Source organism: Tilletiaria anomala (genome assembly GCF_000711695.1).
Source record: "Tilletiaria anomala UBC 951 chromosome Unknown K437scaffold_18, whole genome shotgun sequence".
Taxonomy (NCBI): Eukaryota; Fungi; Basidiomycota; class Exobasidiomycetes; order Georgefischeriales; family Tilletiariaceae; genus Tilletiaria; species Tilletiaria anomala.
In genome coordinates, this window is record NW_013547004.1 from 1 (window position 1) to 14,637 (window position 14,637).

The window sequence follows — 14,637 nt, forward strand, 5'->3', positions numbered from 1 at the left end:
GCCGTTGAGTGTACCGAGCTTTGCGCCGCCGGCGCGCAGCAGCGTCGCGCTCTGGTTGACGAGTAGCATGTTGCACGAGAATGACATGGAGCTCAGCATGCGCAGCACAGTTGCCAGCAGAATCAGCAGCCAGATGCACGCCTGCGCCGCCGCGGGCAGCAGTTCGGCCATGTTCTTCCTGCCGTCGTCATCGTGATGGTCAGCGCCGCCCTTCGGTGGCGGGCGTGCGGCCTGCGCGACAAGGTTGGCGAGCGGGAGGATGAGCGCGATGAGCGGGAACGATGCCAGCGACCACCTGTACAAGCGGAGTGTGCCTGTGCGCTTCTGCAGCCATGGGAACAGAAGGAGCTGCACGAAGACGGAGCCAAAGCCGGAGACGGAGAGTAGTGTGCCGGTCTGCTGCGACGAGAACGACAGCCCGCCGAGAGAGATGGGCTCGTACAGGAACAGGACGAGCACCGCATCTATCGACACGGAACAGAGCGCAAGGAACGCGTAGCTCAGAAGGACGTTTTGGATGTGTCGGAAGCTGAGTATGAAGAAGACGCCACTCCCTTGCTTCCCTGTGGTGTTTTCGTCATCAGCAAGAGCTATGCTGTCGCTATTGCCCGCCCCCGCCGACACAGGTCCCGAGCCGGCGCGCGTGGACGAGCCTCTTCGGGGCCCCGGACTAGACGCTCTGCTTGCTCCCCGGCTGCTGGAAGGTGTGAAGCCGCTGACCCAGCACTGCACCTGTCCGACACGCACTCTTGAGCGGATGCGACGCTCGTGCGCAAAGCATCCAGGCGGCACTTGGTTGCTTATGCTCGCACTTGCGTCACCCGCGCCTGCAGCTAGTGCTGCACCGGTCGCAGAGGAGAGCGATCGGCGCAGGCTCTGCTTGAGAAGGCCATTTGCGGCAGCGTCGTACGCCTGTCCCGCCGCCGCATCATGATCGGGAATAATGACAGTGCTGCTGTCTGTCGTTGGGCTATCCGTCGGGTGCTCCTCTGCTACTGCAACTGCGGCTGCTGCGGCTGCTGCTGCTGCCGGCGTCGCGAAAGCCGACTTGGCTGACGCGGTATAGAGGCTCTTCCCGCTTGTTGCGCCGTACGAGATGGCGGGCGAGCCCAGGAGCGGGCGCTTGCTCAAGTCTTCGTCTGCTGCGTTTGACGGTGTCCGCATGGCCTCTCCCTCTTCCGCAGACACAGCCACGAAGGCGGCAGCAGCAGCATCTTTAGCTGCCCCCCGCTGCTTGCGCTCTTCGACCTTGGACGGAAGGGTTTCCTCCAAGAAAAAGGTGCCAAGGATGATGCTGAGCGTGGTTGTCGATGCCGAGACAAGGCAGGGGAGGAGGTATGGGTACTCGATCCATAGGCCGTTGACGAATAAGGCGCCACCGCGGTCAAACAGCCCGGGGTACTGCTCTTCGGGGTGGCTGAGGTATCCGCCGATGAGCGGGCCGATCGTGCAGCCTAGGGCCCAGCAGAGCGGGAGGAGACTGAATGCGCGCGCCTGGTTCGTCGAGTCTGTGATCTCGCCGACAATGGACTTGATGATGGCGACGTTTCCGTTTGTCATGCCGGCAAAGCAGCGCGCGACAGTGGCCCAGGCGAACGACCTGCTGAAGCCAAACGCAAGCTGCGAGATGGTCGTACCGATCAGGCCCATCAGCATGACCGGCTTGCGACCAATGCGGTCTGACAGCGCACCCCAGCCGAGGACGGTGAAGAGCTGCGTCAGAGCGAAGAGTGACTCGATGAGGCCGCCGTAGAATCCTGAGGGAAACAACAAAGCATGGTGTAAGCTCCAGATGCAAAGTGCTACGTGTTGGGCCAGTGAGCGACATTCAAACACGCACCGACTTCGGCGGGCGTTGGTGCCGCCCCGATATCCAGCATCATTCGGTTGACGTAGGGAACTGCAAGGCCGCACGGTGAAGATGTTTTGTCAGACCATCTCCTCCTTGGCATTGTGTCATGTCTCCACGGCAAGGCCCACAAATCTAGGATAACAACGGAGCAAGGGCAAAGCAGTCAGCGCGAATCCGGGCCTTCTTCGTGAAGTATCCTTTGCTTGCGCTATCCATACCTGTGTAAAGCATATCGGTTCGGCGAAGCGCATGAGGATGAGGATGCCGAGCTGGCGCCATGGCAGTGGCGTCTCTCTGCGGCGGTGCTGCGACTCCTCGGATGCTGCGTGCTGGTGGTCCTGGGACGAGGACGATCGGCCGTCGTGTGAGTCTACCTGTGCGTCCACATCTGCCTCCACCGATGTCGATGCCAAAAGAGGGGTGTCCTCGCCGTCCTGTGAGCCGCGGCGGCGTGGAGAGCCCGGCATTGCCAATGCTTGCGAGCGGGTGCTGGGGTGGTGCGAGAGCAGGTGCTAGCGGCTGTGAAGGGGGGTGTCCGCCGCGAAGAGACGGGCAGGGGGGCGAGAGTGTACGACCAAAGGCGTCTAGATGAAGGTTAGGGACGTCCCAGGTGGCCTGCAATCTATTGTGTAGCCGACATTAACGACACCCTCCCCACCCTTTCTCCCCGATTATCGATGAGAAAGAGTGGAGTCATCCATAATTCACATGTGCGGCCAGTGTCTCTCGGGCGTTAGCAGAAAAAGTACCTCCGCCCACTCAGCTTTTGTCTACACTTCTGTCGGCCGAAACAATCAGCGCGGGGGAAATCGGGATGCGGGATGCGGGATTCGGAACTGCAGACCGGCCGGACCCAATCCACTCTCCACCAGCAGTCTCGACGTCATCATCAGCGAGACGGGATAGACGCCCTGGAGCGACATACGCCCGCCAGGTGAGGAGGCCTCAGCTGGCAGATGGCGTGCGCACCACTTGTCTGTATGGTAGGCCATCGTGGATACACTGGGTACAATTCTTCCGAGCCAGAAATGCTGGGAGCACCCGCCAGCTTCTTTGTTCACAACAGCCCGCCATCGCCCATCACACAGACCCGTACTAAAGTGAGAAGACAACATTTTGAGTAGGGAGAGGAAAATGATCCAAACCTGCCGTGTCTGCCATGCACTAGCTGCCGTCCAAGATGCGCGGCATCGTCGTCGCGCACGGAAAAGAGGCCGCGCAAACAACACCGAGTAGGGCACCGGCGGAAAAGAACCGCTCGAGGCCGGCGACCGTGTCGCTGCGTTTGCCTGTGAGCGTCCAACCCCATCCCAACCCCCTCGTTGAGACCTACCGAGCGACCCGGAGGTGAGTGTGTTGGCATGCGGCTTGCTCTTCCTCCCCCCTTTTTTCGCATTCATAGACTTTTGCGATGAATGCAACGACTGCAAGGCCAAGATCTAAAACTTCTGCAAGAATCAAGACCGGATGGGCGTCACCGCCGACGGCGGCTTTGCTGAGTACATGGCGGCCGACTACTGCTCGGTGGTACATCTGCCTGATACACTTGCGCGCGGGGGGGGCACAGCCATCACGGCGTCCAAGGCATATGCTCTGTCCGGCACTCAGCGTGGTCGCCATCGTCGGCGGCTGCACGCTCGGCCACATCGGAGTGTAGATCGCAAAGACATGGGGACTGCGCGTCGTGCTCGCGCCCAACACGCTGGTCAATAGAGAGCAGGTCAAACTCGGCCGTACAGGCGTGCGGCGGGCCCGTAGACGCCATCGTCCGTCACCACCGATGCTATCTCTGCATTCCAGATCGACCTGGGGTTCAGGAAGCACGGCGCCTTCATGTTTGTCGGCCAGCCGCTCGACCCGATCCCCATCCCGCGCTTTCTACTCATTTTCCGCGATGTCAACATCAAGGGCTCGCTGCTCAGTAACACGCTGGACTTCCCCGACGTGTGCGAGCTCGTCGTCGAAAAGGACATTGAGGACTACCACGCGGGCTCTCACGCGGGAAAGCTCGTCGCCCTTGTCTCCTGGTGAAAAGCAAGAAGCCCTGGGCTCTATTCATGAGCATCGCAAATGAAAAGAAAGATCGTATATCGGTCAAATGCTGATGAAGAGGTTCCAAACGCCCTTTGCGTAACCGACGATTTCGTCGCCGCCCAGTTTGGATTCGCCAAAGACGCGGTCGCAGAAAGTAATCGGTACCTCGCCAATGGTGCAGCCAGATGCGCGTGCCCGCACGAGAATCTCCATCTGGAAGACGTAGCCTTTGGACGTCACTTCGCGAATGAGTTTCTCGATCACCGGTCGTCGGTAGAGGCTGCAGAAGTCGTGCGGCGAGGAAAGGGAAAGAGTACATCTAGTGAGCTGCATGTCGCCTTGCACTGCTGGAGCAAACGGCAGACCCTGAATCCTCACCGAAAAGACCCCGTCACATCTGTTGTTCGAGGCCCAAGGACAAAGCTGGATAGCAAGTTGGCGCCTCGGCTGACGAGCTTGCGTTTCAGGTTCCATCCGTAGACGCCGGCACCGGTGTGTGCCCCCGAGTATCTTGTCCCCTGTACAATGTCCAGGTTTTCGTGCTTCTGCATCTCGATCATCTGTGGGATGAATTTGGGCTAGCGGGCCGTGGAACCAGCACGCATTTAGCAACAAGCTCTCCATTGCACAGGTGCTTGATGGCACCGGATGCGACTCACATGATGGGAAAAGTCTGCGTCCATAATGATGATAAATTCTCCCGTGCAGGAGTCCAACCCATGCACGTACGCAGTCCTGGGGTGTTATGTCAAAACGCAAAGTCGGTATGCTGTAGCATTTTAAGCGGCAGCAGGCCTTGCCACTCACCCTAAGCCGAGCTTCCCTGCCCGCGGCCGCAGAACGATGTGGTCTTCTCCATATACTCTTGCCAGCTGCTTGGCAACGTCCTGCGTCCCATCTGGCGAGTTGTCGTCCACGATGATGATCTCGTAGTTTAGCGACTGCTGCTGGAACATGCTGCACAGCAGGTAGATGATGACGGGCAGATTTCGTCGCTCATTGTAGGTCGGCAGGATGACGCTGGTGCCAGGAGTCGGATGCATGAGTAAGTTGATCCCACCTTCCCCGGTTAAATATCTTCATTGCTGGACTCACCTGTATTTGGAAGTGGATAACGGAGTGGAGGACATGTCGACGACGTGCTGGGATGACGCTCTTCGATGCACCTCGTTCATCGAGGAAGCCTTATTGTTTCCTCCCTTTTGCAAAGATTGCTTTCGAAGCTAGTCTGCACTTTCTACGCAGTGCCCAGCTGCCTCAAGCACAGTATTTTGCGTCGTGTGCGGAAGTATGCTCAGCACCTCGATTGCGTGTCGAAGGTACATGACAAGAGCACGCCTGATTCCAGATTCCATCAGTGCTTGGGCGGATGGCACTCTCATCAGTCCAGTGTGGGGCCCGACGTTGTTGACAGAGCCAACAGTCAGTTCCGCCGGCACCAGCTCTTTCTGTACTTTCATCGTCTGCTTGAATGACGAGCAGTCAAGAGAGATTGTGCACAAGGCTGTGCCAGCAGGCTCGAGCGAAAGGATCAAAGTGATGAAAGCTCGCCATCGACATACTTGCTCGGTGTCGGATTGATTGTCGACGTGCCCGCGCGCCGAAATGGCCTCGAACGAGGTCAACGCGCCGCCGGCGGAGAACGGGGTTGCCGTGGCGGTTGAAGCGAACGGCAAGAGCAGCTTGGATAGCGCTGACGCCCCGATTGCTGTCAGCAGCAAAGTGCCTGGGATCGAAGCAGGAGCGGTAGCATCAGATTGGCCGCAAGATGACGAAGTCGACGAGGAAACACCTGGGGAAACATCTGCGCAAGGCCTTAAGCAGGAGCTGGAGCGCGCAAGGCGCGAGCGAGATGACTTTGAGGCTCAGTACAAGGGCCTCCTTGGTAAGCTCACGCAAATGCGGAGTACTCTTGGAGAGCGGCTGAGGCAGGATGCTGTAAGTGCGATGGTGCAAGCATCCACCGCGCTTAATAGTGCAGATGTTGACTATGCAGGGGCGCGCGAATTTACGCAGGAAGAGCTCGAAGCGAAAGAGGCGCAAATAGAAGCATTGGCAAGCAAGACCGAGGCGCTGACGGACACAGTAGACACGCTCAAGGAAGAGCTAGTCGCATCGAACGCGGAAGCCGAAAAGCTCACCTCTGAGCTTTCCGTGCTAAAAGCTTCGTCTGGACCCGCAGCTCGTACAAACGACTCTGACTCACACGACAAGATCGCTTCACTGGAGCGTCGGACGCGCGACATCCTCGAACAATGCGAGAAGCTGCGGATAGACGTCGAATCATGGGAGTCGGACTGCATGAGCGAGCGGGCATCGAAGGAAGAAGCGCAGGTACGCTTACGACATTCGGAAACGGCCAGAGAGGAGGCAGAGGCCCGAGTCCAGGAGCTTGAGGCGAGCGTGGAGAGGGAGAGCCAGACTGCGAGGGAGATGCAGTCTGTGCTGGAAGAATTCCAGGCGAGCCAGGACAGCGAACTGCAGCGCGCGCTCGGTGACTACCAGGCAAAGTACGATCGGACCGCCGAGGCGCTGGAGGAACACAAGGAGAGGGCCAAACAGGCTGAAGTAAGTAGCGAAGGGCGCCGGCCAGCGGGAGACGCGGATGGCTGATGTGACCGACCATACTACAGACCAAGCTGCAAGAGTACCAAAGCGCAGCAGGAAGGTGTAATGTCCTCGAGAAGGACGTCAAGGAGAAGCACCTGCTGATCGGCAAGCTGCGCCACGAAGGTGAGGCCGCAATGGTGGGAGCAGCGGGACCACAAGCAGAGTTCTGACACACTTCCGCCTTCATCATGCACGCATGCACAGCCGTCATTCTCAATGAGCATCTGACCGAAGCTCTTCGGCGCCTACGCAATGAAGGCTCGGATGCGACTGTGGACCGACGACTTGTGACGAATCTCTTACTGCAGTTCTTGACGACGTCACGCGCGGACGCGAAGCGCTTTGAGATGCTCTCGCTCATCGCGTCCGTCCTGCACTGGACCGACGACGAGCGCGAGACGGCCGGGCTCGTCGCGCGCAAAGACGGGTTCGCTGAGAGCGGCGGCGGCCGTGGCGGTGAGGGGTACGCACAGGGGCAGCGAACGCCGGGCAGCGCAGGGCGGAGATACATTGGGATCGGCGTCGAGAGCACATGGAACAGACAAGGGGGGCAAGGCAAGGGTCACGGGCGCGGACGATCCGGGAAACCGTTCGACGGCAGTGGCGGGTCAGGAGGCGAGGAGGTGAGTCCTCACACGTGCACATGCTTGATGAACAGTGGAGCATTCGGCTGATGCGCCGTTGCATTCGGCTTCGCAGTCGTTCTCGAACCTATTCGTCGAGTTCCTGCTCTCGGAAGCAGAAAAAGCGCAAACGCAGGCGCAGGTGCAGCCAGGGCCGACATCTCCATCGCCTGCATCACACGTATCACTGCCACCGACGCCAGGAGCAGCAGCAGACGCCGGCAGCCCGGCGTTACCGTCAGCGGCGACAGGCGGCAAGCGGCCCTCATTCAACCTCAACGCGCTGGCCAACCTGCGACGAGGCAGCGCTGGAGCCAGTGGGAATGGCGTGCCTGCGCAGGCTACGGAAGGGGTACATGAGAAGGGAAAGAGCCGAGCGGCGTGATTTGTGAGACGCTTTTGCGCTCGCTCGCATGTGCTTTACGTTTGAGCGGGTAAAGCAACATGGGGCGCATATTCGGAGATACGATCCGTTAGGTTCTGGAAAGAATACTGATTATCAGGGTCGCGTACATGTGCTCTAAGGAAACCCACGGAACATGCATACGGCGTAGTTTGAAAAGTTATGTACCTGGCCAGCTTAGGCGCTCTTGCCCTTAACGAACGTGCTGACCGTCTTACCAAAGTAGTTACCCTGGCCCCTGGCGACCTTGAGCTCTATCTCGCTGACCTTGCGGGAGCCGTCGCCACCGGAGATAGTGGCAGCGCCCCAGGGCGAGCCACCGAGGACCTCGGTGAGGTTGGTCAACTCAGGGAACTGGTAGCCGATGGGGACAAAGGTGATGCCGTGGTGCGCAAAGTACGAGATAGTCGTTAGTGCAGTCACCTCCTGGCCTCCGTGCTGGGATGAGGTGGAGGTGAAGATGCCGCCGAACTTGCCGACGAGCGTGCCCTTGGCCCAGAGGCCGCCGGTCCTGTCAAAGAAGGCGGAGACCTGTGCGGGCGCACGGCCGTAGCGGGTGCCAAAGCCAAACAAGAAGCCGTCGAATTCGGCCAGCTTCTCTGGCGTGATGTGAGGGTACTTTTCGCCGAGTGCCTTGTTGGCGTACATCTTGCCGAGCGCCTCGTCTGAGAGGGTCTCGGCGAAGGTGAAGATCTCGACCTGTACGCCCGAGTCGCGCAGACCGGCGGCGACCTCCTCGGCCAGCGTCGAGATATGTCCCCAGAGCTGTGGATGCGTCATGCATGTCAGCCGATGATGAGCGCTTTGTTTCATCGACAAAACCACCGCAGCATACTTGTACTTACGGAGTGGTAAACGACTGCAATCTTGGTGGCAGACATGGTGGTGGTGGGTGCAGCTGGCAGAGTCACGGCGGCAGTGGTGGGCTCGGATTGTGCAGCAGGAGCAGGAGCAGGAGCGAGAGCGATGGTGGTGGTAGATATGCCTGCGGGGGTGGCGGCAGGAGCGGCTGCTGAAGTGCTACAGGTGCTGGTAGCGGGGGTCTGCTGTTCCTTCTTTGGTTTTCCAAGGTTCGAAAGACGCTTGACGAGGCCGGACATTTCCCGTTGATGGTATCAAGGAGCGGGGAGGAGAGATGGAGCAGACGTGGTAGGGAAGGCAAGTGGGCGATGGGTATTTATCTATACGGGGTAGGCGAGGTGGACGTGAGCAGCAGAACGACGCAGAGAAGGCGTAGATAGAAAGGTAGAACGAGTATGGCGTGGACGTAAGACAAGGCCAGTCTGCAGAGGGCAGACTCGACCAGGGCACAGCCTGACTGTATGGAGTCAAAGACCCTGCTCGCTCCCACCAACAGCACGCCCACAACAGATATAGCGCAAGTATGGCGTAAGAGCGCATGAATGAACTCTTCGCCTACAGGCTGTGTAGTGGGCACACTGCGCTTGCTTCGCGTAGTGCGCTTGGGCCACCCACCGCACATCTGTTGTGCAATGAGTTAAAGGTTCTTTACGGCCGAAAGGCGCAAGCATCAGACTGGACTTGGTGCCATACCAGTAGCTCCCTTCGGATCGGGACAGAGATCAATTCAATCCAAAACCTCGGAACGGGGCGCCCCCCCTTAAATTCGCTCTATCAACCGTAGGAGTATGTGCGAGCGAGTATTACATGCATGCATTACGTACATACATTCTACGTTCACCACAGCCTTTTATCAAGACAACTCACAGCTAGTATGTAGATGCAAAAGCTAGGATTCGTGTCCAGACTCCAGCGCAATTCGCATATCGCACGTTGCCAGCCATCATCAGCACGTCCCATACAGCGCTCTGTGGGTAACGCGTGGTCGCGTGTAGAACGAGAGAAGCAAGTAGAAGCACACGTCAGTCCGGTTTTTTTGTTCATTGCACCGAAAGTCATACATGCTCCTACGAGCCGCTGGGAAATGTGTATGTACATCTACGAGTGGGAGTCGCACGCCGTCCCTGCGTCATTTCCTGCCGCTAGACTTTTGGAAGAGGGCCATTTGCCGCGCAGCCCGCCGATGCGCCCTCTCAAAAACGTTCAGCGCCTGCCTCACATTGAACCTGACCGAACGCAGGAATGTGATGCGCGCATCGCCCTAGTGATGATGGCGGTGCCTCTTCGTCACAGCCGTACTGCTGATACGGCCTTCAGGCCGCCGGTCTCTTTCCCAGGCAGGCCTGCTGGCGCCAGCGCTGCCGCCTGGATTCGCAGACGCAGGCGCGGACGCGGAGGTGAATTCGATGTTTGATCGCAGCCCCTGCGCTTGCGTCTTCTGCCGCTCCTCCAACTCCTGCCGCTGGAGATTGGCGAGCCACTCGGCGTTGCCCTCCCGGAATACATCGGCGCTCTTCGGATCCCACGCGTGTTTGGAAGTCATCGAAGCAAAGTTGCTCCCGCACTCGTCGAGCTGGACAAATGAAACGAGCTTCGCGTAGATGTGCGGGTTGCGAAATGCGCGGTTGCTGGCGAGGGACGTGTTGAAATGCGTGCCTTGGGTTTTCAGGCGATGGAACTCGGCTAGCTTGGCCTGAGAGAACGTCGTTGGTGCGAGCCTGATCAGCGCACGGTGCCCAGCAACACATCCTCGAGTGCTAGGAAGCGAGAAATCAAAAGCTTCTCACCTGCAAACCTGGATCTGGTGGAGTGTCGGGCACGGGTGGAAGACCCCAGTATGCATCTCCATCGCTCCTGCACGACGGCATGATCCCCTCAATGAATATCCTGTCCTCATCCACTGAGGAACGACCTGCTTGCAATTGGCCTTCGGGCGGAGGCGGCCCCAGCCGCTCCTCTCCTTCCACTCCATCCTCGTCTTCTCCACACAGCACCCGCTTCCCCTTGCCCTTTGCGTCCAATGAAGAAGAGGAGGCATCAGCTGGGATGGAAGGGCTGCGCGACGGGCTTGAATGTATCCGAAGCGAGGAAGGACCGGTGTCGCCTGCGCTGCTAGTAATGCAGAGCCTGCTTGCCCCGGAGCTGTTTTTCTTGACGCCTAGCTTATTGGGTGCAAACGGCGAGCCTTGCTTGGAGAGCGGAGTCATCGAGCTTGACGAGGCGCCTAGCATGGGCAGAATGAGATTCGGCCGATATTTTGAGTGCCGTTCACTACGTGGAACATGTCATTTGTACGCACCTGGTCCGAGACCTGTTCCGGCAGGTGCGGGAAACACCTTGGGCATCAGCATGCGGTCCGAAGGAAGATTCATCAAGGAGGGGCAAAGTCATCCAGTCATCTCTATTCTCCCATGCGCTATTCTCCGTGACAGGATGGTACCGATCACGCAACTCACATCTTTGCTAGATCCGTCGCTTGCCAGGGCCTTACAAGGCCGCTTTTCCTCTTCTTCGCTGTCATAAGAAAGCAGTGCTGAATGCCGCAAGCGATTCAGCTTGCATTCTGCACCTAGAGCACCCAAAGTGACATGGCTCACAGTTCATTTTAAGCCCTTGCTGAGAAAGGGGCACGTCGCTGTGCTCCCGTTTCGGACGGACGGGTTGCAATGCTTCACTCAATACCATGTATAATTAGTTGCATGAAAGAGAGTAAGGAGAAGGAAGGTAACACAGGCAAGGTCAAAAGTCGCGTCATGTGATTAATGTCGCGTCACGAGCACATTGGTGATGCTTACACATACAAGAGGAGCTGTTGAGATCAGCCTGGTCAGGAAAGGAACTGTCCCGAGCGGCGAACCAGTCACTCGTTGAGAACCAACCATGCTCTCCCAAGGTCAAGGTCGGGACGTGAATTTCGACTGACAATGAGCAAGGATGGGTGCCAACAACAGACGAGATCATCGGCAGGAGCCTGAGGCCAAGGAGAGATTCAAGGTGTTGACACTAAGATGAAGCCCAGAGGGAACACAGGAGGGAACGATGGAAGACACCATGGGAGTTATTTGTATGTGGCGAGAGCTGCTGGTGGTCAAGTTGGGGTCGTTCGCGGAATGAGAACTGGGTTCAGCCTGGTTCAAAGTCACGGATTGTGTCTAGTCATAACAAACGCATTCTGTCAACAAATGTTATTTCCGTCCTCAAGCCTGACTCTGCAATCATGTCACAGCTACAGCTGCAAGCGGCTCCCTGACGATGGGAAAGACAGCCAGCTCAGAGGATCTCAAGGCTGCGCTTGCAAACTACAGCGGCGCCCTTGAGCTCAAAGCAGCTTCGTCCAAGACGTCCAATGACCTTGTCGCGCTCGACGCGTGGTTTCGAGGCGACCTCAGAGAGCGTATCCAGACGGTGGGATATCTCACAAAAGAAGATATCGTGAAGCTTATGAAATGGAAGCTGGCTGTGGGTCCGGGCCAGAGTCAATGGCGTTGCTTTGCATGCTACTCACACAACCCCCGTGGCTCTGTTCTGACTTGACATACGCTCGGCCCGTAGAGGGGCAAGTTCCGGCCCACTCTCATGAGCCTCGTCTCGTCTAACGATAGCAAAGATGTGGAAGCCATAACGAAGGAAGCACTCCAGCTAGGAACCGCCGCACCGTCAAAAGTGATGAACAAACTTTGCGAGCTGAAAGGCGTGGGACCCGCGACTGCCTCGGCCATCCTTTCCACATATGCATTCGAGGACGTTCCCTTCCTCTCCGACGAGGCATCCCTCGCGATGGGACTCGGCACGCCCAAATACACGGCCAAATACTTCGAGCAATTTCGCGAAGCGATGCAGCGCCGCCTGCAGGCAGAAGAAGGTTGGAAGACCATGGAGACGTTGGAGATGGCCTGCTGGGCCTGGGTCGTGCTGGGATCGCAGCCTGCACAGTCTACATCAACAGTGGAATCCAGCTCGACGAAACGCTCTGCCCCTGCAGATAACGGTGAGAGTGCACTGAAAGCAGGCAAGCGGCCGCGACATGGATCCAAAAAGCAGTAGTAAATGGCCTTTGCAACAGAATGCGAATGATTGTATAAGTACAGGTGTGCGACCTGTAGCATGGGATTGGTACGAATCCAAATTGCGATGATACTGGCCACACACAGCGCCGGCCCACAGGTTACTCGGGGTTACTGCGATGAAGACTAGTGAGGCACGTCTTCATCCTTGTCGAAATACGTAGAAGTCCAAGGAGGGACCTTGCGCCACGTCTCGCCCTTTCGGAAGAACTGCCGTGTGAGTGGAACCAGGGGCAATGAAATACACGCAACGAACGTAGTGGCCCAATGATTGCCGAAACTCTTGTATTCATAGCTGGTGAGCAAGGACAGACAAACGGGATAAGTGTCAAAAAATAGATATTCTGGCAGAAAAGGATTCAGAGCACAGATTCTATGGACAACTGAAAAGGTTGAGACCTGTGAGGAAGGGTTGGGATATGGCTGAGATGTGCCGGAAGGACCAAAGTGGGAATGCTTAGGTTCAGCTCATCTAAACTTTAGGGTCCTGCCGAGTCCGTACACCATCCGGATGTTCGGCCACTGCGCCCACCCGGCGGGCCGGCAATGTTCTGTTGATTGCCCCGTTTCATCGACTCAGCCCTCACCATGTCGCTGTACGACCACACACCTTGTATCCACTCCTTCGCATCATTCAATTACTGGTTTAGGGCGTTCGACGTGCGGACGACCAGAATAGACAGTTGGCCCAACGCTTCGCCATCAAGTAAGTCAATGCTAAAATCCGCTCTATTTTGCAGTGCGACAGCCTCACAAACCGCTGATCTAATCCGCAGTATCCTCTCCCCACTTAAACGCCATGGCGGAAGCTCTCAAGGCCATCCCGAATATCACGCGTCTCTCCGACTGCGTGTTTCGGATTCTGGGCCAGAATCCGGGTCGCTTCTCGCTGCAAGGCACCAACACATATCTCATCTCTCCACCTGAAAGTTCGGGGCCTGTCGCAGTCTCGGGCTCAGACTCGGACTCCTCACAGGAGGCCATCCCGTCCGTGCTCGTCGATACGGGCGAGGGCATCGACGCTTATGAGCCGCTCTTGGAGAGCGTCCTGTTAGGAAAACACGAGAGCAGCAAGGCGAAGAGATTCGTGACTGATATGTGAGTGGCCAGCATCGCTTTCCGCATCCTTTTCTTACAGAAAGCTCGTCCAAATACCCCCACAGTATTCTAACACACTGGCATAACGACCATGTCGGCGGGCTTCATGCGGTACTTGCGTTGCTACATCGAACAAGGCCCCCAAGCGTAAGCCCGCCTCGGATCCACAAATTTCCTCACTCGACCGACGCCAATATCGAGCACAAGCTTGCTTCGCTTGACCCCTCGTCTGCAGCATTCTCACCCCCTCCGTCATCCTCCAAAAGCCTGCACACGATCCAAGATGCGCGGACGATCCAGCTCTCCGACCTTCTCACTGAGAAGATCACGCTCAAGGCACTGCACACGCCCGGCCACACCAGCGACCATGTCTGCATATTCTTCGAGCAAGAGGGCCGTTTGTTCACCGGCGACCATGTCCTCGGGCAGGGGACATCCGTGTTTGAAGATCTCGGCGCGTACATGCGCTCGTTACAGCGCTGCTCAAAGGCGCTGGAGGAGCCAGAAGCAGGAGTTGGCGGAGTTGGAGAAGTGACGCTCTACCCGGCACACGGACCGATCATCGAAGAAGGCAAAGCGATGCTAGCGCAATATTACTCGCATCGTCTTGAGCGCGAGAACCAGATAATCGCCCTCCTTCGAGAACCTCCGCCAGCCGCTTTAGACGAACAAGCAAAAGGTGCCGGTGAAGAGAAGGCATGGTCCATCAAGCAGGTCGTCGCAAAGCTCTATGCGTCCTATCCTGAGCATCTATGGCCCGCCGCAGCGCGCGGCATCTTCCTCCACATGCACAGGCTCGCTATGCTCGACCCCGATGCCGGTACGAACGGGGGCGAGCTAGTCTCGCCGCGTGTAAAATGTCTTGATACCCCAGATGGGCTCGCGCCGGCTATTCCAGAGGGAAATAAGGCCATGCATGAATGGGGAAAGCTGATGGATCACCGCTGGACATTAGCTGATGCCTCGGTAGCTGGGCAGACAGGCAAGCTATGATGCATTATGGCACGCGGAGGCCATGCGTCCACACTCCAAAACAAGCAGTAAATAGACGCTTTTCGCTGTCGAATGAAGAGGGCGTTGACACAGCACTGT

The 14,637-nt window shown here is 57.6% G+C and overlaps 9 protein-coding genes across 9 annotated transcripts; 5 read left to right on the forward strand and 4 right to left on the reverse strand.

The window, feature by feature from the left end:
* Positions 1-14: 14 nt before the first annotated feature.
* On the reverse strand, positions 15-2,319 carry K437DRAFT_293511 (MFS general substrate transporter; the record flags this gene model as incomplete). The annotated part of the gene is made up of 4 exons (XM_013389095.1): positions 15-1,757; positions 1,841-1,900; positions 1,936-1,984; positions 2,071-2,319. Coding segments are annotated over 4 exons (2,100 nt in total), but the record flags the coding sequence as incomplete, so codon positions are not given.
* Positions 2,320-2,793: 474 nt separating this feature from the next.
* Positions 2,794-3,243, forward strand: K437DRAFT_254964 (uncharacterized protein). Its single transcript, XM_013389096.1, has 2 exons — positions 2,794-2,952; positions 3,021-3,243. Exons 1-2 carry the CDS (start codon positions 2,881-2,883, stop codon positions 3,201-3,203), a joined length of 255 nt encoding a protein of 84 aa, XP_013244550.1. The 5' UTR covers positions 2,794-2,880; the 3' UTR covers positions 3,204-3,243.
* On the forward strand, positions 3,238-4,167 carry K437DRAFT_254965 (uncharacterized protein). The gene has a single exon (XM_013389097.1). The coding sequence runs from the start codon at positions 3,686-3,688 to the stop codon at positions 3,881-3,883; it is 198 nt and encodes a 65-aa protein (XP_013244551.1). The 5' UTR covers positions 3,238-3,685; the 3' UTR covers positions 3,884-4,167.
* K437DRAFT_267190 (glycosyltransferase family 2 protein) lies at positions 3,947-5,016 on the reverse strand (the record flags this gene model as incomplete). Its single annotated transcript, XM_013389098.1, has 5 exons — positions 3,947-4,166; positions 4,265-4,464; positions 4,546-4,621; positions 4,694-4,906; positions 4,982-5,016. 5 exons carry the CDS (start codon positions 5,014-5,016, stop codon positions 3,947-3,949), a joined length of 744 nt encoding a protein of 247 aa, XP_013244552.1.
* A 349-nt stretch (positions 5,017-5,365) lies between these two features.
* K437DRAFT_254968 (uncharacterized protein) lies at positions 5,366-7,599 on the forward strand. The gene is made up of 5 exons (XM_013389099.1): positions 5,366-5,824; positions 5,903-6,454; positions 6,520-6,619; positions 6,701-7,119; positions 7,196-7,599. Exons 1-5 carry the CDS (start codon positions 5,492-5,494, stop codon positions 7,502-7,504), a joined length of 1,713 nt encoding a protein of 570 aa, XP_013244553.1. The 5' UTR covers positions 5,366-5,491; the 3' UTR covers positions 7,505-7,599.
* Positions 7,592-8,835, reverse strand: K437DRAFT_254970 (benzoquinone reductase). Its single transcript, XM_013389100.1, has 2 exons — positions 8,368-8,835; positions 7,592-8,287 (listed from the first exon to the last, which is right to left on the reverse strand). Exons 1-2 carry the CDS (start codon positions 8,620-8,622, stop codon positions 7,700-7,702), a joined length of 843 nt encoding a protein of 280 aa, XP_013244554.1. The 5' UTR covers positions 8,623-8,835; the 3' UTR covers positions 7,592-7,699.
* Positions 8,836-9,412: 577 nt separating this feature from the next.
* Positions 9,413-11,024, reverse strand: K437DRAFT_254971 (HCNGP-domain-containing protein). The gene is made up of 4 exons (XM_013389101.1): positions 10,981-11,024; positions 10,683-10,916; positions 10,171-10,607; positions 9,413-10,076 (listed from the first exon to the last, which is right to left on the reverse strand). The coding sequence occupies exons 2-4, from the start codon at positions 10,753-10,755 to the stop codon at positions 9,645-9,647; spliced, it is 942 nt and encodes a 313-aa protein (XP_013244555.1). The 5' UTR covers positions 10,756-10,916; positions 10,981-11,024; the 3' UTR covers positions 9,413-9,644.
* A 211-nt stretch (positions 11,025-11,235) lies between these two features.
* K437DRAFT_254974 (uncharacterized protein) lies at positions 11,236-12,798 on the forward strand. The gene is made up of 2 exons (XM_013389102.1): positions 11,236-11,842; positions 11,936-12,798. The coding sequence occupies exons 1-2, from the start codon at positions 11,636-11,638 to the stop codon at positions 12,425-12,427; spliced, it is 699 nt and encodes a 232-aa protein (XP_013244556.1). The 5' UTR covers positions 11,236-11,635; the 3' UTR covers positions 12,428-12,798.
* A 110-nt stretch (positions 12,799-12,908) lies between these two features.
* On the forward strand, positions 12,909-14,633 carry K437DRAFT_254975 (Metallo-hydrolase/oxidoreductase). The gene is made up of 3 exons (XM_013389103.1): positions 12,909-13,153; positions 13,224-13,545; positions 13,611-14,633. Exons 1-3 carry the CDS (start codon positions 13,036-13,038, stop codon positions 14,536-14,538), a joined length of 1,368 nt encoding a protein of 455 aa, XP_013244557.1. The 5' UTR covers positions 12,909-13,035; the 3' UTR covers positions 14,539-14,633.
* Positions 14,634-14,637: the final 4 nt, after the last annotated feature.

Excerpts from the sequence above, each read along its gene's own strand:
- K437DRAFT_254971 (XM_013389101.1), bottom strand. The coding sequence starts at position 10,755 with ATGAATCTTCCTTCGGACCGCATGCTGATGCCCAAGGTGTTTCCCGCA. Across the intron at positions 10,608-10,682 it reads CGGAACAGGTCTCGGACCAG|GCGCCTCGTCAAGCTCGATG; the intron begins GTGCGTACAAAT and ends TGCCCATGCTAG. Across the intron at positions 10,077-10,170 it reads CACCAGATCCAGGTTTGCAG|GCCAAGCTAGCCGAGTTCCA; the intron begins GTGAGAAGCTTT and ends ACGTTCTCTCAG.
- K437DRAFT_254964 (XM_013389096.1), top strand. The coding sequence starts at position 2,881 with ATGCTGGGAGCACCCGCCAGCTTCTTTGTTCACAACAGCCCGCCATCG. Across the intron at positions 2,953-3,020 it reads TCACACAGACCCGTACTAAA|CTGCCGTCCAAGATGCGCGG; the intron begins GTGAGAAGACAA and ends GCCATGCACTAG.
- K437DRAFT_254965 (XM_013389097.1), top strand. The coding sequence starts at position 3,686 with ATGTTTGTCGGCCAGCCGCTCGACCCGATCCCCATCCCGCGCTTTCTA.
- K437DRAFT_254968 (XM_013389099.1), top strand. The coding sequence starts at position 5,492 with ATGGCCTCGAACGAGGTCAACGCGCCGCCGGCGGAGAACGGGGTTGCC. Across the intron at positions 6,620-6,700 it reads CGGCAAGCTGCGCCACGAAG|CCGTCATTCTCAATGAGCAT; the intron begins GTGAGGCCGCAA and ends ACGCATGCACAG. Across the intron at positions 7,120-7,195 it reads GCGGGTCAGGAGGCGAGGAG|TCGTTCTCGAACCTATTCGT; the intron begins GTGAGTCCTCAC and ends TCGGCTTCGCAG.
- K437DRAFT_254970 (XM_013389100.1), bottom strand. The coding sequence starts at position 8,622 with ATGTCCGGCCTCGTCAAGCGTCTTTCGAACCTTGGAAAACCAAAGAAG. Across the intron at positions 8,288-8,367 it reads TTGCAGTCGTTTACCACTCC|CTCTGGGGACATATCTCGAC; the intron begins GTAAGTACAAGT and ends ACGCATCCACAG.
- K437DRAFT_254974 (XM_013389102.1), top strand. The coding sequence starts at position 11,636 with ATGGGAAAGACAGCCAGCTCAGAGGATCTCAAGGCTGCGCTTGCAAAC. Across the intron at positions 11,843-11,935 it reads TTATGAAATGGAAGCTGGCT|AGGGGCAAGTTCCGGCCCAC; the intron begins GTGGGTCCGGGC and ends CTCGGCCCGTAG.
- K437DRAFT_254975 (XM_013389103.1), top strand. The coding sequence starts at position 13,036 with ATGTCGCTGTACGACCACACACCTTGTATCCACTCCTTCGCATCATTC. Across the intron at positions 13,154-13,223 it reads GCCCAACGCTTCGCCATCAA|TATCCTCTCCCCACTTAAAC; the intron begins GTAAGTCAATGC and ends TCTAATCCGCAG. Across the intron at positions 13,546-13,610 it reads AAGAGATTCGTGACTGATAT|TATTCTAACACACTGGCATA; the intron begins GTGAGTGGCCAG and ends ATACCCCCACAG.